We start from the raw sequence: 20,311 nt of genomic DNA, 5'->3' as shown, positions 1-20,311 counted from the left end.
TCCTTGGATGGAAATTCTCCTTGTCTCAGTTATATGCAGGAATGGATTACAACTGACTAGGAGAGCTGGGCCCATAAAAGGAAAAAGGGGGAGCAAACCACCAACAGCAGCCAGTTCCCCCACCCAGTGGCCCCTCTCCCTCTGCCCTTCTCCTGAATTACAGTCGTATTCTGCCTGTCTTCCTGCTTTGTCTCTGCATTGCTATGTTCTGGTCCCCTCCCATAGCTCTCCAGGAAAGAGGGGGAAACACACATTTCCCTGTGCCCAAGCTATTCTCTTGAGAAAATGGAGATCAAGCACTTCAGAAGCATGTCAAGGGCAGATGACTGTTCTCAGGCTTCTAAGCCCTCTCATCTCCCCACACTCCCAAAGGGACCCTAAACTTTGACAACCCTAGAACTGGTGTAGTTAATTCCCTTCCACTGGCTACAATGTGGGTTGGGAAAAAAAAGCTTCCGAAACCAAAAAGGGGAGGGAAGCTTCCTTCTCCTGCTAAGCAACAGCAAGTCTTTGTTATGCTGTTGAAATATACTCAGAGTCGAGAGTGGATTTCATGCTCTTTATTCAGCTCATAGTTGTTAGGAGGAATGGAAGTTCCCCCACAATATCTGCTTTATATACATTATTTACACAATGGGCTGCACGGGATTGGCTAATTCCGGGATTCTCCTGTAGGCCAATCAGGTTGTGGATTCACTTCCACCTGGAGCTGGATTGGGTGGCTCCTGCGGACCAATCATACTGCTGCATTCTGAATCCCATTGTTCTAGGACCAATCAGACTGCTGCATTTTGGATCCTATTCAACTCAGTACATAACACCTGTGTAAGATAATGTCAATGCTTTTGCAAGCAAAACAGGGTTTTGTTTTGTTTTCAATGAAGCTGTAAAAGAGATTAAAGTGCTGTAGCACTATAGGCAAAAGGGTCAACCAAAACCTCTATTGCAGCTCTCTAATAACCACCTGTGACCAGCAAGGCATATCTTTGAGATTCATGCAGTTGCTCCACCATGAAATCTTACTGCTACCACCAACAACCACCCTGCTCTGCCCAGGAAGCTCCATGAAAAGTATTCCATAGAAGTGACTGTGGATATGCAGCTGTGTTTCATACATTTAAGTGAGAAAATGAGTCATAACTGGATCCACAGCAACCTCTCTCTAGCAACAGAACCTGATGAAAAGCTGACCTGTATACGCTGATGACGCTATTGATTTTTTATCCAGGTCATCTTGGATTTTCAGAAGAACTCTTTCCTGCTGGAGAGCTTCTATGTACTTTGAATAAGACCAGGAAACCTACATTAAAAAATAAACAACACCAAGAAATTAATTGTGGCACAATGGTTTAGTGGGCCTTTGTTTTGCTGTGTAAGATAATGTTAATGTTTTTGGATGCAAAACAGGGTTTTGTTTTTAATGAAGCTCTAAAAAGGTTTATCATGCTGTAGCCCCATAGGCAAAACGGACAACCAGTTAATCTACTGCAGGTCTCTAATAACCACCTGTGACCAGCAAGGCATATCTTTGAGTTTCATGCATATCCCCCAACCACAATTTCAGCCTGTATTGGACCTCTCCTGATTTATTTTGCACAATGGGTTAAGTAGGAAAATCACAGCAGGCTGCACTTTGGAGATGCAGTCAGATGGAACACTGACATGGAGTTGTCCCATATGGTGCTGTATGTTCTCCAAATTCGCACTTTGGAGATAAGGAGCTGAAACTCAAGCAAGAGACGGTCCCATATAGATGTATCTCACATGCCTATTGAACCTACAATTCCACCAGGCAGTTCTGTTAAGCAATCCCCAGTGAAATACATAAGAACCAGCCTTGTTCATTTCAGTGGGGCTCACCTCTGAGGGCTTGTATATTTTGACTCAGATCTATGTCCCTCTAAGAGGTGAAAATACATACTTTCCTTCTGCAGCTACCGTGAATGTAACTAGGAAGAAAACATAAGAGAGAGGTCTCTAGACAGGGTGCCCGAGTAAATATGTTGGAAAGGCAAATTCCCTATATACACTGGGCCCAAACCTGTAATTTTTCATTAAAATATGTCAATTTGGATTTGACATTGAACTATCATTCCTACTTCAGTCCCATATTATGTAAACTGCTCAGAAATTTTTATTAAGTGGTATATAAATCTTGTTAAATAAATAACAATAATAAAGGAGAAATCAGAAGTCATTTCTACAGCTCTGACTTCTCCTTAATAGATTAAATATAATAAGAAGTACCATATAAATGATCATAATACCTTGCTATGGCATATTAATGGCTACTGGAGGATCAGTCCCTTTGCTTATCAGCTGAAAATATCTCAGTATGTGTGGAATATGCTAAGCCACATTTTGGGCTTTCTTAGGGATCTGAAAAAAAGGATTCATGTCCCTTACACAGGACTCGTGATCCTGTGTTTGATCTCTTATTTTCAAAGGACTATTTGTGTCTCCTCCTTCATCAAGCATAAGGACCATATGCAATAGAACAAAGTGCATATGTTTTGGTATTACTGTCACAACACTCAAGGGGTACGGCTTGCACTGGGTGTCCCTCCCTTTAGTTTTGCCTGTGGGGAAGTTCTGGATTTTTGTGTGTGTGTTTGTGTTTTTAATTAAGAAGGTGAAAACATTTGGGGTTTATCCATCTGTTTGCACATGTACCCCTTCAAAACAGTAAAATGCCCCTCCTTTTTGCAGTGCCCAGCATTTAAAAACATTTAGGGTATCACTGTTAGTGTAAACAGAGCTACAACTAAAGATGTGTCCTTGCCCCAAAGAGCTTACAATCTATATATTGACAAAGTGGAAGACAAAGGTGGAAGGCGGGAAGGAAGGACAGAAACTACCGAGTAGCAAGGGGGAGAAAGAATATTAGCAAGTGCAGTTACGTGTGGGCAAACTTAATTTCAGTTCCATGTACTGTACGAATGAAATCAGTTGGATCAGAAACTGCTTGCAACCCACTCTAAACAATGTCACTGATCTGTAATGGACTGTGATAAATGCAATTAGAAATTGAAGAACTAATAGGCATGTCCGCCTCTTTAGCCTTTCTACAAATATCAAGCAACCAATTCAGATATGGGGCCAGTAACGGCAGCAGCTTCAACCTCCCGTTGACACATAAAGGAACAACTTTACATAGTTTATCACCAATCACCTGCTTGCCATATTCAGTAAAGCTTGGCGTAGATGAAAGCTCACTTTTACTCATTTTACTCTCAAGAACAGAACCCATCTTAACAGACATGGGAGTTCTCTTCCCAGATACCTAGCAATAAAAAGAAAACTTGATTAATCTCAGTTTAAGGTGAGTTAAAGCACTGTACTTTATATGCTTCATGAGATTTTTAAAGCTTTGCTCTACACCCTTTTATACTTTCATATTTTTTTTCAAATCCCCAAAAGCCAGTTAGAGCACCCTCTCAGTAATACCACCTGACTGGACAGCTAGAGGAGTTACAGAAGTGTCTTTGGCTGCTACCCTTCAGTGAGATATCTCTTTCCTTACGAATCAAAGGAGACCCGTTTTATGCAACTCTTGAGACACCACCAACAGAAGAATCAAGAGCTTGGAAAGGAACTTCAAATTAACATTCACATGATGTGAACACAGATCAGACACAACACACAAATGTTGATTAATTTATATTTCGGGTGAGGGTTTTATCTTTCCTCCTTCTCAGGTGCTCAGCCTCCACCTTCAGGGTGACTACTATGGGGAGAGATTGGGCTCAGAGACAGCACACTGCCACTGTCTGAACCTATTTCCCACCCCTTCTGCAATCACTTGAGGGTGTTCAGCCTCCTTTCCGCCCTCAGCAACCTTTGGGGGAGCATTTGCTGGTCCTTGTGCCTCAGCCCAGTATACCTGAAGGAGCATCTCCACCCCCATCGTTCTGCCCAGACACTGAGGTCCAGCGCCGAGGGCCTTCTGGCGGTTCCCTCATTGTGGGAAGCAAAGTTTCAGGGAACCAGGCAGAAGGCCTTCTCGGTAGTGGCGCCCGCCCTGTGGAACGCCCTCCCATCAGATGTCAAAGAGATAAACAACTACCTGACATTTAGAAGACATCTAAAGGCAGCCCTGTTTAGGGAAGTTTTTAATGTGTGACATTTCAATGTATTTTTAATCTTTGTTGGAAGCTGCCCAGAGTGGGTGGGATACAAATAATAAATTATTAATTAATTCTAATTCTTCTTCTTCTTATTATTATTATGTAGGCTGAAGGAAGCTACCAAAATTAACCCCCCAACCTAATCCTGGTTCCTGGTCAGAACTAGCATCTGCATGTTGCCTCCTGCTGCACAGGGGTATTCCAAGGGTACATGCACCACCCATGGCTGCAGCTTGAATAATCTCTACTGCTGGTAGATTTCCTATTCTAATCTGCCTTTCCATCCAGTATGGGTAAGGTGTTTATCTGCTATTGCTAAAGACTCTGCCTGGATACCTCCCCTACCTCCCCTTCCGCTGGGACTCCCAGCATTCCAGATGTGGCAGAGCTACTTTGCTACTACATGTATATTTAGATGAGTGGGCCCATGTTCATATGGAAGCAACTCTCTGAAATGATGGAACACCTTTTCTCTGGAGATGCTTGAAAGCCCAGGGTTTTCTGGCATCGCTAAAAGCTGCTTTCATTTAGACTAAGCTTTAGCTTGCAATGTTACATTTCAGCAACATTTCAATGTATGCTTTATATTAAAATATTGTACCTGCTTCAAGTTCCAAGGAGGGCTGAAAACAAACGTAATGAATGAATTAGATTAGCATTTATGGGAGGGGGAGGGAGAGAAACAGAGTGGAAGAAACACTATTTTTTTAAAATCTGGACAGTGATGTCCTTCCATTGACTTCAGCAGAACTTCAGTCAGATCCATATCAAAATTGTTTTTAGTGTCCCGCCTGTCTAAACTTGGTGATGTTCTTTTGTTTCTTAGCTTTTCTCACCACGCCATCTGTTTCTCTTGTTTTTCTCAGCTTCTTTTCTCTTCGCTTCTCCAGAAGAGGCAAAATCTTCTCATCAGCCAAATTGCTTCGGAACTCACAAAATTGTGGCCAAAATTTAAACAGAAGAGCAAAAATAGTCATCTGGAGCAGGAAAAAGAAGAGAGGACTTTTATTTGTTTTAACAGCATATAGAAGAAGTACGCAGAAGGTGGATCAAAATCTACTAGAAGATCTCCAACTGATCTGAAGCAGATTGACCGGGGTTCTGACTTCCAACTGTTCAATAACAGCAAATGCAAAACAGCTTTCCCCACCTAAGTTGGGCTGCTGAAATGGAGAAAGCTAAGAAGGGTTTCTTCCTGATGAACTGTGTTAAATGATGTTTCATCAAGCATTATCCCACCTTTGCAGTATGTTTCCCCATCAATTTCCTTCTCACAAAAAATTCAATTTGGGAGTGGATTTATTGAGCAAAATCTCCAAATCATCTCTAAACCTGAATTTGCTAGTACGTAATAAGAATCCCACCTAAGAATAGGAACAGCCTGGAAGTGTGAAAGGACTTGGAGTTCAGATCAGCTCCAGTTCCTAGCCTTACAATGTGCTCAGAGACACCCTGTACCTAAATTCTAGCTGTCTCTCTTTTACGCTTGGCTCTGGTTAGTGGATCTTGGGAGTTCTAGTAAAAACCAAAGTAGCTCCAACAAGCCTGGTGTCTGCTCAACCCTCGTATAGAGAGAAACTGATGGTGCTGCAGACAATTGGGATATTTGACATAAAAACAAAGCACATCTCTCTTTCCTAATGCCCAGCACAAACCACCACCTCCCTCCATATTGTTGCCCAGTATTTTGCTTCAGACCTGCACATACTTCTTATCAGTATGTGTTTATTGCTGATGAGAAACCTACCTAAAACCACAATAAATAAGCATTTCATTAAAAGAATGTCCTAAATAATTGCTTGCATTAATAAAAGCACAGAATGTCAGGTTTTGGTTTTTAAAAAAATGTTTTGTTTTTGTGTGTGTGTGTGTGAGTGTGTGTGTGTGTGTGTGAGAGAGAGAGAGAGAGAGAGAGAGAGAATAAATCACAATGGTTGCTTTTAACCCAACTATTTTCCAGAATATTCTATTTACAAAGGGAAGGGAGCTTTTTAAAAAACAACACATTGCTCTTTAAGAGAAAGGGATTTCATCACTGAATAAGTTCTGAAAGAACAGAGCTGGCAGGAAATGTTTCAAGCGATATAATCTTTTTGCAATGTATGTTTTAAACTAGGTAGAAAAAACCCACACAAATCTGAATGCAAAGACCAATACTGTATTCAAAGGCTGGTCTCAATTAAAGCATTAATGCATGAACCTATGTTGCATGGATACTACCATTATATAGTTTAGCCAATAGGCGGCACTGGACTTAGTTGTATCGGGGTGAAGTTGGAAGTCACTGTCCATCTAGCTCACTGACAGGTGTGCCCTTTAAGCTTCTATGACAAATGAGAGTTCCCAGGATTCTTTGGGAGAAGCTATGTCATTGTTAGCATTGTAAGCAGCCATTGTTATGAAGTTTTGTGGCCTACTTCAACAGCTCTCTCCAAGGCCTCTTTCCAGAACGCAGGGAAAATCTCTTCACATGCAGATTGCATCTGATGATGTTAATGGCATATGATCCACTAGAATATTGTTGGTTCTCACAATAAACACATTGAGTCCCATTTTAAAGAGGGAGATCTGAGGCAAAGCGCTAGGGAACACATTGTGCCTGGTGCTGTCCATGAATTCTTGGCTGAGGTGACATCTGAATCCAGGTCTCTTGGACTCAAGGCCACCCACTATCCATATCAGCCTGGTGAAAGTATCCACCATCTCTGGGTTCAGCTGCATTTTCCATTCATACATTGGAGCCCTTTATCTACCCCACAATCTGTTCCGACTCTTGCGATCAGGGATGTTTTATGGATTCATATTAATATTTGTTTAAAAGGTGAGGGATGTTGGTAGGGAAGAACTGTTGGTGGTATTTTGTGGAAGTGAAGAATTAGCTAAATGGCCTTTCAAAACAGAAGCATAAAAGGTAGTAACTGCTGGTGGTCAACAGTACTAGTTTGTACAGATGACCCTATTTGGTCAGCACAGCAGAGTAGGCATACTCTTTTTATTTTAAAAAAAAGTGGGGAGGAGGGAGAAGAGCCTACAACCGCATCCAATAACATCACTCATCTAAAGAAAAAGGGCAGCGCATCTGATCAAGTTAAGCTGCCCTTGTGCATTGCTGACATTTGCAAAATCCCTAGCACAGATCCAAAAATCCTTAGGCGTCTGCACTCACACAGTGGGATACACTGATTTTTCAGCTTTTATGAACTACATTGGAGGTTGAGAGAGAGAGAGAGAGAGTCCCCTGACTTTCTGGAGTAGTTTTACAAGGATCAAAAGAAGCTGCGATGGAAAGGAGGCTTCAGCAGTGCCAGAACATGGGCAGAGTTTTCTGTGCATAGCTAGAAGGTCAGTCTATGAGCGATTACTTCAGTCTGAATCTTTCATATTTGTTACTTAATACAGTCGTACCTCGGGTTGAAGTAGCTTCAAGTTAAGTATTTTCGGGTTGCGCTCCGCGGCGACCCAGAAGTAATGGGGCGTGTTACTTCCGGGTTTCGCCGCTCGCGCAGACGCTCAAAATGATGTCGCGCGCATGCGCGGAAGCGGTGAAACACAACCCATGCATGCGCAGACGCACAGTCGCGTGTTACGTTTACTTCAGGATGTGAACGGGGCTCCAGAAAGGATCCCGTTCGTATCCAGAGGTACCAGTGTACACTAAATTCTGATCCTGCCCATGAGTAAAGGTATTGCCCTATGGCTCCTTAAATCCAGTTTCATACACTAAAAATCTGATGAGACTTAGAGGTAGGTTCCGGTTTTCTGGGCTGAGATTTGTGCTGGTAACTGTGGTGGAAACAGCTTTTCATCCACCACAGTTATTTACCAGCACAAATCTCAGCCCAGAAAACCAGAACCTACCTCTAAGTCTCTATCTCAACACCTCCTAACTAAACCCAGGGTTTTCATCCTTCTTATGATACCTGTGCCTCCCTAAACACGTAAGGGCCTAGCTCTTTCCTGTGCTCCATGATCTTCTGGGCCTGCTCCTCAGGTATGTCAATCTGAAGAGCTGGTGGAATGGCAGAATTTATGAAGCAGTTGATGATGGTCGTGATCTTATTCTGGATGATAGCACTGTCACAGTGGGAATGGCACAAGTCCTGGTAGGGAGAAGTACAATAGGCAGGGTAAAGACTCTCTGTAATGTAAATATTTTATTTCAGGTAAAGACTCTCAGAGCAACGAACAAAAATGAAAAATAACACAATACAATAAATACATTAACACAACATAAAACAGCAGCAGCAACAACAACAAGAAGAGAAACAGCTTAAAGCAATATAGAAGCCAATTTCTTAAAAAGCTGGGGCAAATAAGGCTCTAGGTAAAGGTAAAAGGACCCCTGACCATTAGGTCCAGTTGTGACCGACTCTGGGGTTGCAGCGCTCATCTCGCTTTATTGGCCGGGGAGCCGGTGTACAGCTTCCGGGTCATGTGACCAGCATGACTAAGCCGCTTCTGGCAAACCAGAGCAGCACATGGAAACGCCATTTACCTTCCCGTCGGAGCAGTACCTAGTTATCTTTGACGTGCTTTCGAACTGCTAGATTGGCAGGAGCTGGGATTGAGCAACGGGAGCTCACCCCATTGCAGGAATTCGAACCGCCAACCTTCTGATCAGCAAGTCCTAGGCTCTGTGGTTTAACCCACAGCGCCACCCGCATCCCTAAATAAGGCTCTACTTGATGTTAAAAATACATTGGACTCAGTGCCAGATAAGGTGCCTTGGGAAGAGTATTCCATCATTGGCACAACACAACTGGAAGACAATCTCCCTGGTCACTGCTGCCTTGTTTCAGCATGCAGAGGGACCTGAAGGATGGTCTCAAATAAATATTTCAATAACGGGGCAGGTTGGAGGAGAGTGAGGTGGTATTCCTTAACCTAATAAAACCCACCCTTTAAAAAGGAAGATCTTATTCCTTACCCTTTTATTACCACTCCTGTAATAGTTATAAAAAGAATTTCTATTCTCTGAAGACCTTTTTAAGGCTTGTTCAAATACATAGCTTAGCCATATCATGTCACTTATGCATTAGCATTGTTCCAGACATCCACTTAATCACCAAAGTGGCAAAGTAAGGTAGCTTGTAGGCAGGTTAATAGCCACAGCCACATTAATTTTCTACCACCTCAGTTCCATGATTATCCAGCTGTTTGGATACACATCCGCCCTAGTCCAGTGCCTCTACAGCACATGCAGGGGGTCTTCACTATACAGATCAGCCTACGTACAACTTTCAGGTCAATGTTGGAAAAATACTCCATCTATTCAGTTCCACTGCATGTACAGAGCATTTCCCAACACTGAGAGAGATGTGGCAATCCTATACTGTATACTAAAGAACATGGCTTCCCCCAAAGAACTGTGAGAACTGTAGTTTGCTGTAGAGCTAGAATTCCCAGCACCCTTTGCACACTACTTTTTAGGCGAAGCCATGCACATTAAATGTATCGTGTAGTTGTATTAAACACTAACCACACCCAAGAGTGAGGTCTATAGCAGCTGGATAGCTCAGCTGGTTAGAGTGTGTTACTGACAATGCCAAGGTTGCAGGTTTGATTCCTGTAACGGACAGCTGCATAGTCCTACATTTACAGGGAGCTGGACTAGATGATCCTCAGGGTCCCGTCCAATTCTGTGATTCTATTAGATTTCTTTGAGATATCTATGAGATAAGCAGACTTGGTGGATGCCCCAAGGGTTGAGGAAATGCATGCATATGCGCGCGCGCGCGCGCACACACACACACACACACATATATATATATATATATATAAAAATACAAAGTAGGGAAAACTCAAAATAGTCCAACAATGGCTGACTCTTTTCTGGTTTTGAGCATGCTCAAAATGATGGGCGTCTGTTGGGTGGTGAAACAGGGGTTGGGGCATAGAATGGAGTATCACGGAAAGAGGCCTGCCAGGCTGGCTGGAACTCTGAACAGAAGCACTCCACACACTGCAATATTCTGTTGCAGGTCCCACTTGCCTACTTGAATTATCAGACAAGCCTTCTGCATATATACGTCTGGCTACCAGAAAGATGGATTCTGAAAATAGAACAATTTTTCAAGTCTTATAGTTGCATGATGAGCCTCCAAATGGATTTCAAACATGCTTCATCTCTATGGCTGTGTACAAAGTATACCTTTACAGCACACTGGAAGCACATTCTCATTTCCCTCAAATCATTCCAGGCTCTACAGTTTAACCCTCACCAATGCACAATTCCCAAGCTGCCCTTAACAAACTATTGTGTGGGCACAGACTTATGTTGAATATTTGTGGTCATCCAGACAAGGGCTCCTTGTTCCCTACAACTGGAGGGATGTGTCTCATTAAGAACCATGCGGCTGTCATCACAGAAGAATTCAACATCTTTGACACAGTCGCCTGAGTCTTATACGAACAATGTGAGGCGTTTTTTGTGTACAAAATGTGAAAATGAGCTTCAAGCCCTCTGGTCTTCCGGCCACATACTTGCTGCCTCAACTCTGCTGGAGGAATGATATTTTGGGGGGAGAAAAGGAGGACTTCACAATGGGTTGCATCGATAGTCTCAGCAGAAATAAAGCAATGGCCCATCAGCAACCATAAGCTGAATTGGGCCTCCTGAAATCCAGCCAGTCTACCAGCTCAACGGACTGTGTCACCAACCTACAGTTGCTGTCCCTGCCTCCCACACTACCAGTCCTGATGAGCACTAGTCACCACTAGACCCTTGTACCGTGTCAAATTCTTCCATCTATTTGGCTACTAAATTATTATTATTATTATTATTATTATTATTATTATTATTATCATCATCATCATCTGTTAGTACCTTTTTTAAAAAAAAAAAGACTCAAGGCAACTTAAAAAACAATAAAATGAGTGACAAGTTATCCACATACAGTGGTACCTCGGGTTAAGTACTTAATTCGTTCCGGAGGTCCATACTTAACCTGAAACTGTGCTTAACCTGAAGCACCACTTTAGCTAATGGGGCCTCCTGTTGCTGCTGCGCCGCAGGAACATGATTTCTGTTCTCATCCTGAAGCAAAGTTCTTAACCTGAAGCACTATTTCTGGGTTAGCAGAGTCTGTAACCTGAAGCGTATGTAACCCGAGGTACCACTGTAATGTAAAAAAACCAAAAACCAAAAACCCAGCCCTACAAAAACAACACAAAACATTAGCTAAAGCCACACTAGCCTGTTCCATACTGAATCTGGCAAGCTCAGAGTGATAAAGTGTGTTCTGATATCCAGCTCCAAATCAGAGGATCCGTAACTATCATCCGCCTGGTGTGGGGAGCCTCTTACTCCAACAAGCCTCAAGGAATCAAGTGGTTAGCCCCAGCTTTCCCCTATCCCAAAGAAATACCATTGCAGACATAAATGCCACAGTTTATGAGAAACTGAGTTGTTTCCATTCCTTGATAGCCCTGTACCTTATATTTCTGCACTTCCTGCCAGAAGATCACTCCATTCTCCAGTAAATCTCCTTTCAGAGACACATAGCGTTGAAACTGATAGGCTGTGATTGGATTCAACAGGGCTTTGCGGAAAGTAATTATTTCCCGAGATGAAGAAACCCACTTACTGTCCAAATGCTGTCAAAAGGAAAGGGAGAAAGCACGGTGAGTAAACTCTGTTTTGAAAAGCAATACTACAAGCATTAGTTAGGGTAAACTGCCTGATGCTTATCTTTGCAATGACCCCCAACTTTCAGTAGTTTATTACAGAGACACAATAAGAACTTGGCAACCATTTTCTCCCTCCTATTTCTTTTGTTTGATTTGGGCAACATTTCTTTGGAAGGGACGAAAGGGAAAAGGAAATGACTAACAGTGATTTAGAACATATGACTCCATAATGTAAGTATGGAAACAGCCATCATTGTTGATTATGGCAAGAAACTCTTTTTTACTTTTTCTTTTGCAGGCGGGGTGGAAGGGGTTATGAAGAGAAGGGGAAGAAGATCAGTTTGAGATCTTGTGGAAACAAACAAGAGCTGGGAAGAAGCAGGCAAACCCTACAGCCTACACATCTAAAACTCCCCTTGACAGCAACCTCACTAATAAAAGCCGCTTTGAAATCCGCTGCCACAAGCACAACGGAAGCTGGAGATTTGTTGTTTCTGGAACTCAGTTTCACCAACAGTGAAACGCGATTTAATGTCATCAAGACATTTGGAGGATCTTCACACTGAGAAAAAAGGAGCGTGTAAAGCAGGTGCAAACAAGGAGAAAGCTCAGAAATAAAACTTGAAAGAAATGGAGAGAATCTATGGGGATTAAACAAAAGACACAAATGACTGCAGAATCAAAAAGGTTCCCTTCCCCCAGTCCAACAAATCACCTTTAGCTCACTCATCACCAGCAGCAGTAGTTTGCAGCGCAAATCTTACAGCAAGGTGTAAACCACTTAGGGGTTTATTTACAATTAAGCGGTATATGAATTCTGTTAAACAAATAAATAAATTACATTTGAACGTGGAGCCCTCACAAATACAGTGGTACCTCGGGTTAAGAACTTAACTCGTTCTGGAGGTCTGTTCTTAACCTGAAACTGTTCTTAACCTGAAGCACCACTTTAGCTAATGGGACTTCCCGCTGCCGCCATGCCGCTGCCGCACAATTTCTGTTCTCATCCTGAAGCAAAGTTCTTAACCCGAGGTAATATTTCTGGGTTAGCGGAGTCTGTAACCTGAAGCGTAAGTAACCTGAAGTGTCTGTAACCCGAGGTACCACTGTATAGCATAAGCACTTGCAATTCCTCTTGCCCTCCTCCATCAGCAATTATAAGACAGGAAGTTACTACAGGGAATAGAAGTCTCGGTTCCCTGTTTCCAGGCTATTCTTTACCTCCCATATCAAGTCTTGACTTGAGCCCACCTTTTAAAGAAACTTCCTACCTTTCTGAAACAGCCCAGACAGCTGGGAAACGAAGTAAGCAGAGATAACTGAGCAGTTGCAATGAGAGGGGGCTTCACATGGTTCACCTGCCTCAGCCCTCTTTATAATTCATGCACACACATTTTCCTTTATTTCTCAGGCTCAAGGTGTGAATCCCAATGCTTATGCAGTCAAAACAGCAGCACCCATGTAGAAGATAAAGGTTTGGGGGAACACCAGATTTTGCAGAAGTATCTTTTTAAAAGATCATTGGGGGGGGGGGACCCTGAAAAGGGGAATCTGAAAAGCAGCCCGGTGAGAAATGAGCATAATCAGTGGTCTCAGAGTGCTGCCCAACTGTTTCACGGCAGGAGGGATGCAAAAAGAGGGGAAGGGGGCAGAAGGATTGGAACAATTAGCAGGAGCACTCCACACTGCAAATGCTTTAGCAAGCACTATCGTCCCTCAGCATTATGCGACACACTAGAATTCCATCATTATGCTAGAGGAGATATCTATCACACTTCCATTGGGCACTCTTGGAGCAATGTGCAAACTTACACATCTCACCCATTAGCATGGGTGAGGTGTGCCTGCCTCCAGGGGTCCCATACCTCCTACGAGGGGACGGGACATGAATAGGTTTCCCTGTTGCAGGGGTGCTATCTTGGATAAAATATTGTGGTGGTCCAGGTAAGCCCCACCCTGCGTAATCAATCACATGACACAGTACACACACCCCATTTGAACAGGAATGTCCATCAACTTTGTTCCTCAAATATTTTCTGTGGGGGGCAAAACCCCCATGGCACCTAGGAGTTAGTTCCTATGCCCCATTGCCCATGATGCTGAAAGTGGAAAATGAAGAAAAACAACTTGCATATTAGGGCACATAGTGTGTGCATTTTGGGATGTAGCCCACTGACTGTAAGAAGTTACTGCTCAGCTCAGCTCCTACAGTAGGAAGCAGAAAGAGCTTCTGTTTGTAGGTTGGTTCTTGCTGAGAGCACACTGGCTTTGCATTTTACCAAGGATGGGGGAGCTGTGGTCCTCCTGATGTTTCTGGAGCATCATCCCATCATCCCTAACCATTGACCATCAAGCTGAGGCTGACAGCTGTTGAAGTCCAACAACATCCAGAGGTCCAGGAGACACCAAGCTTTGCTTCCTTGAATTTGCCTGGTACTTCTTGGACCCTGCAAAACCTGGCTCTTGGCTCTTGCTATGACGTACTTCCCAGTCCTGTCTCTGCCTGTATTCCCTGGTTTTCCTACACCTGACCCTGCCAAGATATACCTCTCTGTTTCTGATCTAGCAAATTGCATTCATATCTCAGCTGGCTCCTGGCACTGGCAATATGGAGCCCAGACAAAAAAGAAAAAAGTCCCCCACCCCTTGCATAATGTATACAACATGTGTTATACAGGGCTTGCTGCTCTTTGACAAAGAAAGGAAAAATAGAACAGAAAGGCAAAAAGCCCTCCTGAGATGACATGTTACAGTGCTTTAAGATGTTTAACAATTGATATGATCTTTGCATTAGAATGCAGTTCTAAATGAAACAGATACTGTGAGATATGATTAATCCTGCCCACTTTGCTACATGCTTCGGATTCTTTTTTGGTGACTGCATTTAATCGCTCTCAATAATAAATTATCTTCCAGATGCTGGAGCGAACAGCTTGTCCCAATGAGCCTAGTGAATGCAAAGCACTGAAAATGTGCATTAAGGTTACCACTAATCCCTGACCTTACAGTCATGGCAAACAATTACATTTCACGGAAGTCCAAAAAATAATGATGTTATGGCAGCAGTGGAGTTGTCCGGAACCCAGTTGTCTTCTTGCGCATGCAAGAGCTTCCTCATGTACTGCAGCTTTGCTGGCATGAAATGGTGGTCCAGATCCAAACCCCAGTCTGCCAACTGCCCGCATCTGCCTCAGAAGGCAATGGAATGAAGCAAAGAACTAAACACGCCTTTGCAAGAGTCTGCCCTTGCTCAAGAGGTAACACTGTGGCTTGCACAGAAAGGGACATGTCTAGCTCCCCTGGAATTAAAAATGTGTGCCTATCTCCCCAGGAAGCATTTACATGCCCAGTTACGCCATGAGCAGTTTCCTGTGTTGGATAATACAATGAATGCATCTGCAAGTCGCTTCCACATTTATTATAAATCACCTTCTAAACAACTGTCTCAAGTCAAGAAGATAAATAAAAACAGTTAAAAACAGCGAATACATTGAAAGCAAAACAGAAAACATGCAAAGTAAATATTTGTGATAAAGACCCATTTATCCAGCTGGGAAAACCAGTTGGAACAAAAATGTATTTGATTGTTCCTGGAAAGTGCAGTTAGCAGGCACCTGTCATATGTCAACAGGGATGCTATTCCACAGAACAGCGGCAGCTACACTAAAAGCCCTGCTCCAAGTTACTGCTTCTGGTATCTCTGAAGAAACGTGCAGGGAAAACTCTCCCACCGACTGCAGCATTCTAAAAAATGCATACATCTAAATCATATATACTTGTAGTGAACTCAGTTGTCTGGCTGCTGCTCCCTCTGTAGCCAAAGTACCATCCATGCAGAAGAGGGAGGTTATCGCCAGGCTCAGAGGAACCCTAAGGCTTGCAGAGTACAAAAAAAGAACTTGGTCACAGGAGGAGGGACTCCTAAGGGCAGGGCACCTGAAAATAGCCTAGTGAGCATGCTCAGTAGCCACAGAATGCTGGCCAACTGCTAGTGGAGCCAGAAATAAGCAAATAGAAAACTGCAAGAGTGGGTGTGCTGGAATGGAGTTTCCTGGAAGAGAGCACGACTAGCTGGCTAGAAACCTGAATAGGAGCAATCTGCTATCCTGCTGCAGGTACCACTTGACTTATTTATATATTTGTAGCCATGTTTGCAGCTCATGGCAAAACATGCATATGGTACCCAAGTAGTCTCCCATCCAGGCATAATCAGACCAAGGCTTCCTTAGCTTCAGCGGCGGTTACTGTAGGTTATGCTTTCAGATCATGTCCCCTGGGCTCACTTACATCCTTCTTAAGTTACTATTTCAGATGTAGGAGTGATGTAAGAGAGTACTGCTATGCCACAGGAATGACTGACCGGAAGACTGGCATCCAAACCATGACCTCCTGTCCACATTTTGTGGTGCTCCATTATCAAACTGTACCGCATTATCAAACACAAGGCTCGCGTGGCAGGGGCTGGCAAACCAGGCAGCAAAGGGCAAACAAGGAACTTCGGCAAAGAGCTTTGCAGCCATTCAGGAACTAGCCTTGGAGCTCCATGCTGACCAGACAGGAGCCACCTTCAAGGTATGTTAATGTGTGAAGCAGAGCTTCTACATGGTGACTGCACAAGCTGAGGTAGGTGGCAATTCTGGTTCAGTTGATGGTGGGGGGAAGTGATCTTGTCTATTTGATTTATTTGCCTGCCGTGGGTTCCAAGCAATACACTGCAGCTCAGGTTGTTTTGAGATATAAGTGCCTGTAGATATCAGCAGCGTGGGAAAACAGGGTTTCGGCATAAGGAAAACGTTTGAGGACAAGATGACTAATTTAGAAGGCAACAATTACTTTGAAGGATGACACCACTATGGCTTCCCCATGATCTGAAGGCCATAAGAGTTTAAGATGGAATAACCACAGACTGATAAATTAGACAATGCTGGATTCTGGGAATTATTCATCACTCAGTATGGTGCTGAAAGTAATAATTCCTCCTCACCTCCCTTTTTCCTTCTCACAGCCCCTCCCCTTTCCATGTTGCCTGCACTGCCTTTTGTTCCAGATACTCTCCCACTGAATGCCTGCTATACTGTCTTGTTTTCTGGGTGCATACTGGTAAACATAAGCATGTATCCAGGTTAGGGAAGGGGGAGGAATTCAGTTTGGTTAGGATTTTAATGTGAACCTAACCAATTCCCACTCCCCCCCCCCAAAAAAAATCAACACTATTCTCACTATCCTTCAAAATTCTTACTCCTCCAAATTTTGTGAGGTCGTTCTCCAACCAAATTATGTGAAGAAAAACATAGTTATTAGGGGAAGGTTTCTGTGCAAATGCATATACAATGGGCGCTCAGATTGCGAACATGATCCATGCGGGAGGCACGTTCACAACCCGCAGTGCCGCATCTGCGCATGCGCAGATCACAATTAGGCGCTTCTGTGCATGCGCAAAGCGCAATTTAGCATTTCTGCACATGCGCAAGCGCTGAAACCTGGAAGTAACCCATCCCGGTACTTCTGGGTTTGGCATGCTGTGCAACCCGAAAACGCGCAACCTGAAGCGTCTGTAACCCGAGGTATGTCTGTATTAGCGAAAATTACATGAAATGCATTTTATTGGGCAGAATTGTTTTTTAATGATTTCTATATTAGGAGAATCTCTCACAATAACTTTTTTTAAAAATTGCAAACTGACATGCAAACGTGAACATGGAAGTGTTAATCTAGTGGCATCTGGATGGCTGCGAGTTAGCCAACCCTGGTTCACAGCATCACGAAAAGAATAATGATTGCATGTGCCCAGCACCAAGTCTTTGTGCCCAAATGTGCAAGGATTTACACTGAAAGTACTGAGCATTCTTACTAAGAAGTAAATCCCACAGAGTTCAATGGGTTTTACTCACTAGAAAGTGCCCTTAGTACTGCAGTCTTAGAGGTACGTAAACCCAGAATACAATCAAGTACAAGAGGTAAGAAACATAGCTTGCCTTCCATGCTTCTGCTCTCTTCTCAAGTCTTTGAATTAAGATATCTTCTGCTGCATCTTGGAAGTGTGGCTGCAAGGAGGGAGTAGGAAGCAACACAGTAGTTATTGTGGATGTGCACCTTCATAATTTATTGGAGTTCTCATTATAACAATGTAGACTGGTGGACAACGAATTCCGTGGGCAAGGAGAGGATTGGTAAAAATTAAGATTGATTGTTCGTCCCTAGGAAAGCAGGTGACAAGTTTCCATTGAAGTTAGGAAAATGTAACATTGCGTGCGCAGATTGCTTGTGTTTGTCATCTGAAAAAGAACCTTTTCTAACCTGAGGACAACACTGCCTTGTAGCTAACCTCATGTGAATTGTGGGCAGATGTGTATAGCAAAAGCCTACAGGGCCAGCTCACAATCTCTCTCACAAATGCACATGAACACACTTTGCAGATATACAACACACATACGCACTCTCCCACATAAGCTGTCTTGTAATGGCAGGAGGTTGTGTGGGAGTCATCCTTAAAATATGACAGGTATGTGGGAAAACCACAAGGATTTGTTTCCTGAAATAATCTGAATCTGGTCGCTTTCAGAGAGAGAATACTGAACTGAACAGACCACTGCTGAAAAAGTACAGCTGCCCATATAGCTGCAGATGCTCTCGCCAAAAGTGATTATCTTTCCCGGTCAAAAACCCCCAACTATATAAAAGAAGTCCTGGAAAACAAAAACAAAACCAGGTTTCGCTCGTTCCTTTCTCTGGCAAGTGTGTGAACAGCCAGCAGCACTACCATAAAAATCAGTGAAGTGAAGACTATGCAAACTCACTAGTTTTTCCTCTCTGATGTGGCACCGGGCTCCAAAGCTCATCCCACCCAGTAGACTCGTTGTGCAATGTAGCAAATAATAATTCTTTCGCAGTCTGTCAAAGGCCTGGCTGATAGCCAGTCACTGACACTGCCTTCCTTAACAATTGTGCAGGAGAAGAAGGGATCAGAACCATTCTTAAAATAATAGACAGGCCCAGATGGGAGGATGAGGAGGGAGCAGTGTGAGAAACAGACGGGGCGGGGTGTGGGGAAGCCAGCTCATTTTCTTCGGGCTCATGTTCCTCTGTGCTACTCAGCAACTTCCAGCTTCCAATGTGTGGCTGGACTGCATTTGTGTGCTCTAGAGAGGGAGGAACCGTGTATAGAGGCTGGAATTCTACAGCAAAATTCAAGCTCTCTGCACACGCAGAGCACTCCCCAATACACACTTCAAAAGTTGCCAGATGTGGAGCCAGACTTCAACATGTCTTTAGTTGCTAATGGGAATACCTGCTAGATGGGGTGCATGAGAAGCAAAACTGCATACAAAGCTATGAGTCTTATTTGGCTTTCTTCACATATCCTCCTGTTTGCAACTGATTCCGAGCTAATTGGCCATTCTGTTGTGTGTCTGCCTCACCCACAAGTAAATGACAGGCACAAAGAAATAATAACGAGGCGGGCGAAGCCTTACCTTTACCCTTGTCTGTGGTCCTGATTCTTCGCTTGTATAAAATAGTGGCAGCCACTGCTTCTCTAGTCTCCTCTGAACGCACTTTTGAACCTCCAGCAGGATCACAGGGACGACTTGTTCGTGAAGCAAATAACCCCAGCCTCCGCCTGATTTCATTATCTACGGAAAACGCGGATATATCAGCAAAATATATTGCCCTGTACCTTCAAAGCACATTCAAAGCACATTTCCCCTCTCAAAGCAGTGGTGTATTTATTGTGTCTGACACCTCTGGGCAGAAAGATTTGCTGCCCTTGAGAAGAGAGAGCTGCACACAAAACTGTCTGCGTTGTTGAGGTGGCAGCCTTCCCAAGAGCCACTTCAGGGAAGGCACGCAGCTGGTATCTATCAAAGGGCTTTGTGGTGGGGAGGCTCTTTTGAAGAAAGGACCTCAATTGAGGCGCACTACCCTTCGAGTGTCATTGCCAGTGCAACACCCTTGGCATGGCCTTCAGCTGCAGTGGCACAGAAAACACCATCTCGCTAGTGTCTCTTGAAGGGAGCAGGGGGTGGTGCTCTGAGGAGAGCTGGAAGGCTCTGATGCTGCTGCAGCTGTTGGGGACAGAGCAAGGAGTTGGAATAGGCACCCGCATCCTGGCACCTCTTCTCTCCCCCCCCAACCGTGACGCAACGCCTCCTCAAATTCGCAAGTGCCCCAGTTTGCCCACCTCAAGGGCACTGTAATTTGTGTCTCTGTAAGGGCTAAACTACAATGCCCAGAATGCTTTGAGGGAGAGAATGTGCTTCGAATGTGCTTTAAAGGTATAGTGGGTACACAGCCATAGTCCAAAAAACAACAAGAAAAGCATGAATAATTTCTATGAAAAACGAAGCCTGGCTACTGTGCAAAGTACAATCTAGAAATTCTCTTTCCTATCAAATAATTGTTTATGCAGACATAGCTAAACTCAGTGACACCAGGATGGTGGTACGGTGGAACAGGAACACCAATATGACACCCGTGGGTGTCTGTGTGCTCACTAGTCCTCCCATGGCAGCTGTGAAATTATCTTAGGAAATATCTCCTGAAAAATCCAAAATGCA

General features: G+C 43.7%; 1 protein-coding gene across 1 annotated transcript in view; it reads right to left on the bottom strand.

Annotated features, from left to right (window-relative positions):
- RGS22 (regulator of G protein signaling 22) overlaps positions 1 to 20,311 on the bottom strand; it is a 72,498-nt gene that overhangs the window by 3,030 nt on the left and 49,157 nt on the right. Inside the window, exons 20-26 of the mRNA XM_083450802.1 lie at positions 19,229 to 19,387; positions 17,732 to 17,800; positions 11,562 to 11,723; positions 8,048 to 8,227; positions 4,964 to 5,104; positions 3,173 to 3,283; positions 1,192 to 1,300 (exon numbers count right to left, since the gene is read on the bottom strand). Of these exons, the coding sequence (XP_083306928.1) occupies positions 1,192 to 1,300; positions 3,173 to 3,283; positions 4,964 to 5,104; positions 8,048 to 8,227; positions 11,562 to 11,723; positions 17,732 to 17,800; positions 19,229 to 19,387 (931 nt within the window). The remainder of the gene's footprint in view (positions 1 to 1,191; positions 1,301 to 3,172; positions 3,284 to 4,963; positions 5,105 to 8,047; positions 8,228 to 11,561; positions 11,724 to 17,731; positions 17,801 to 19,228; positions 19,388 to 20,311) is intronic.

The sequence above is a fragment of the Podarcis tiliguerta genome (assembly GCF_965153285.1).
Source record: "Podarcis tiliguerta genome assembly, chromosome: 7".
Classification (NCBI taxonomy): Eukaryota; Metazoa; Chordata; class Lepidosauria; order Squamata; family Lacertidae; genus Podarcis; species Podarcis tiliguerta.
Note: the sequence above shows the minus strand (reverse complement) of the source record. Positions and strands in the feature narration are given on the sequence as shown.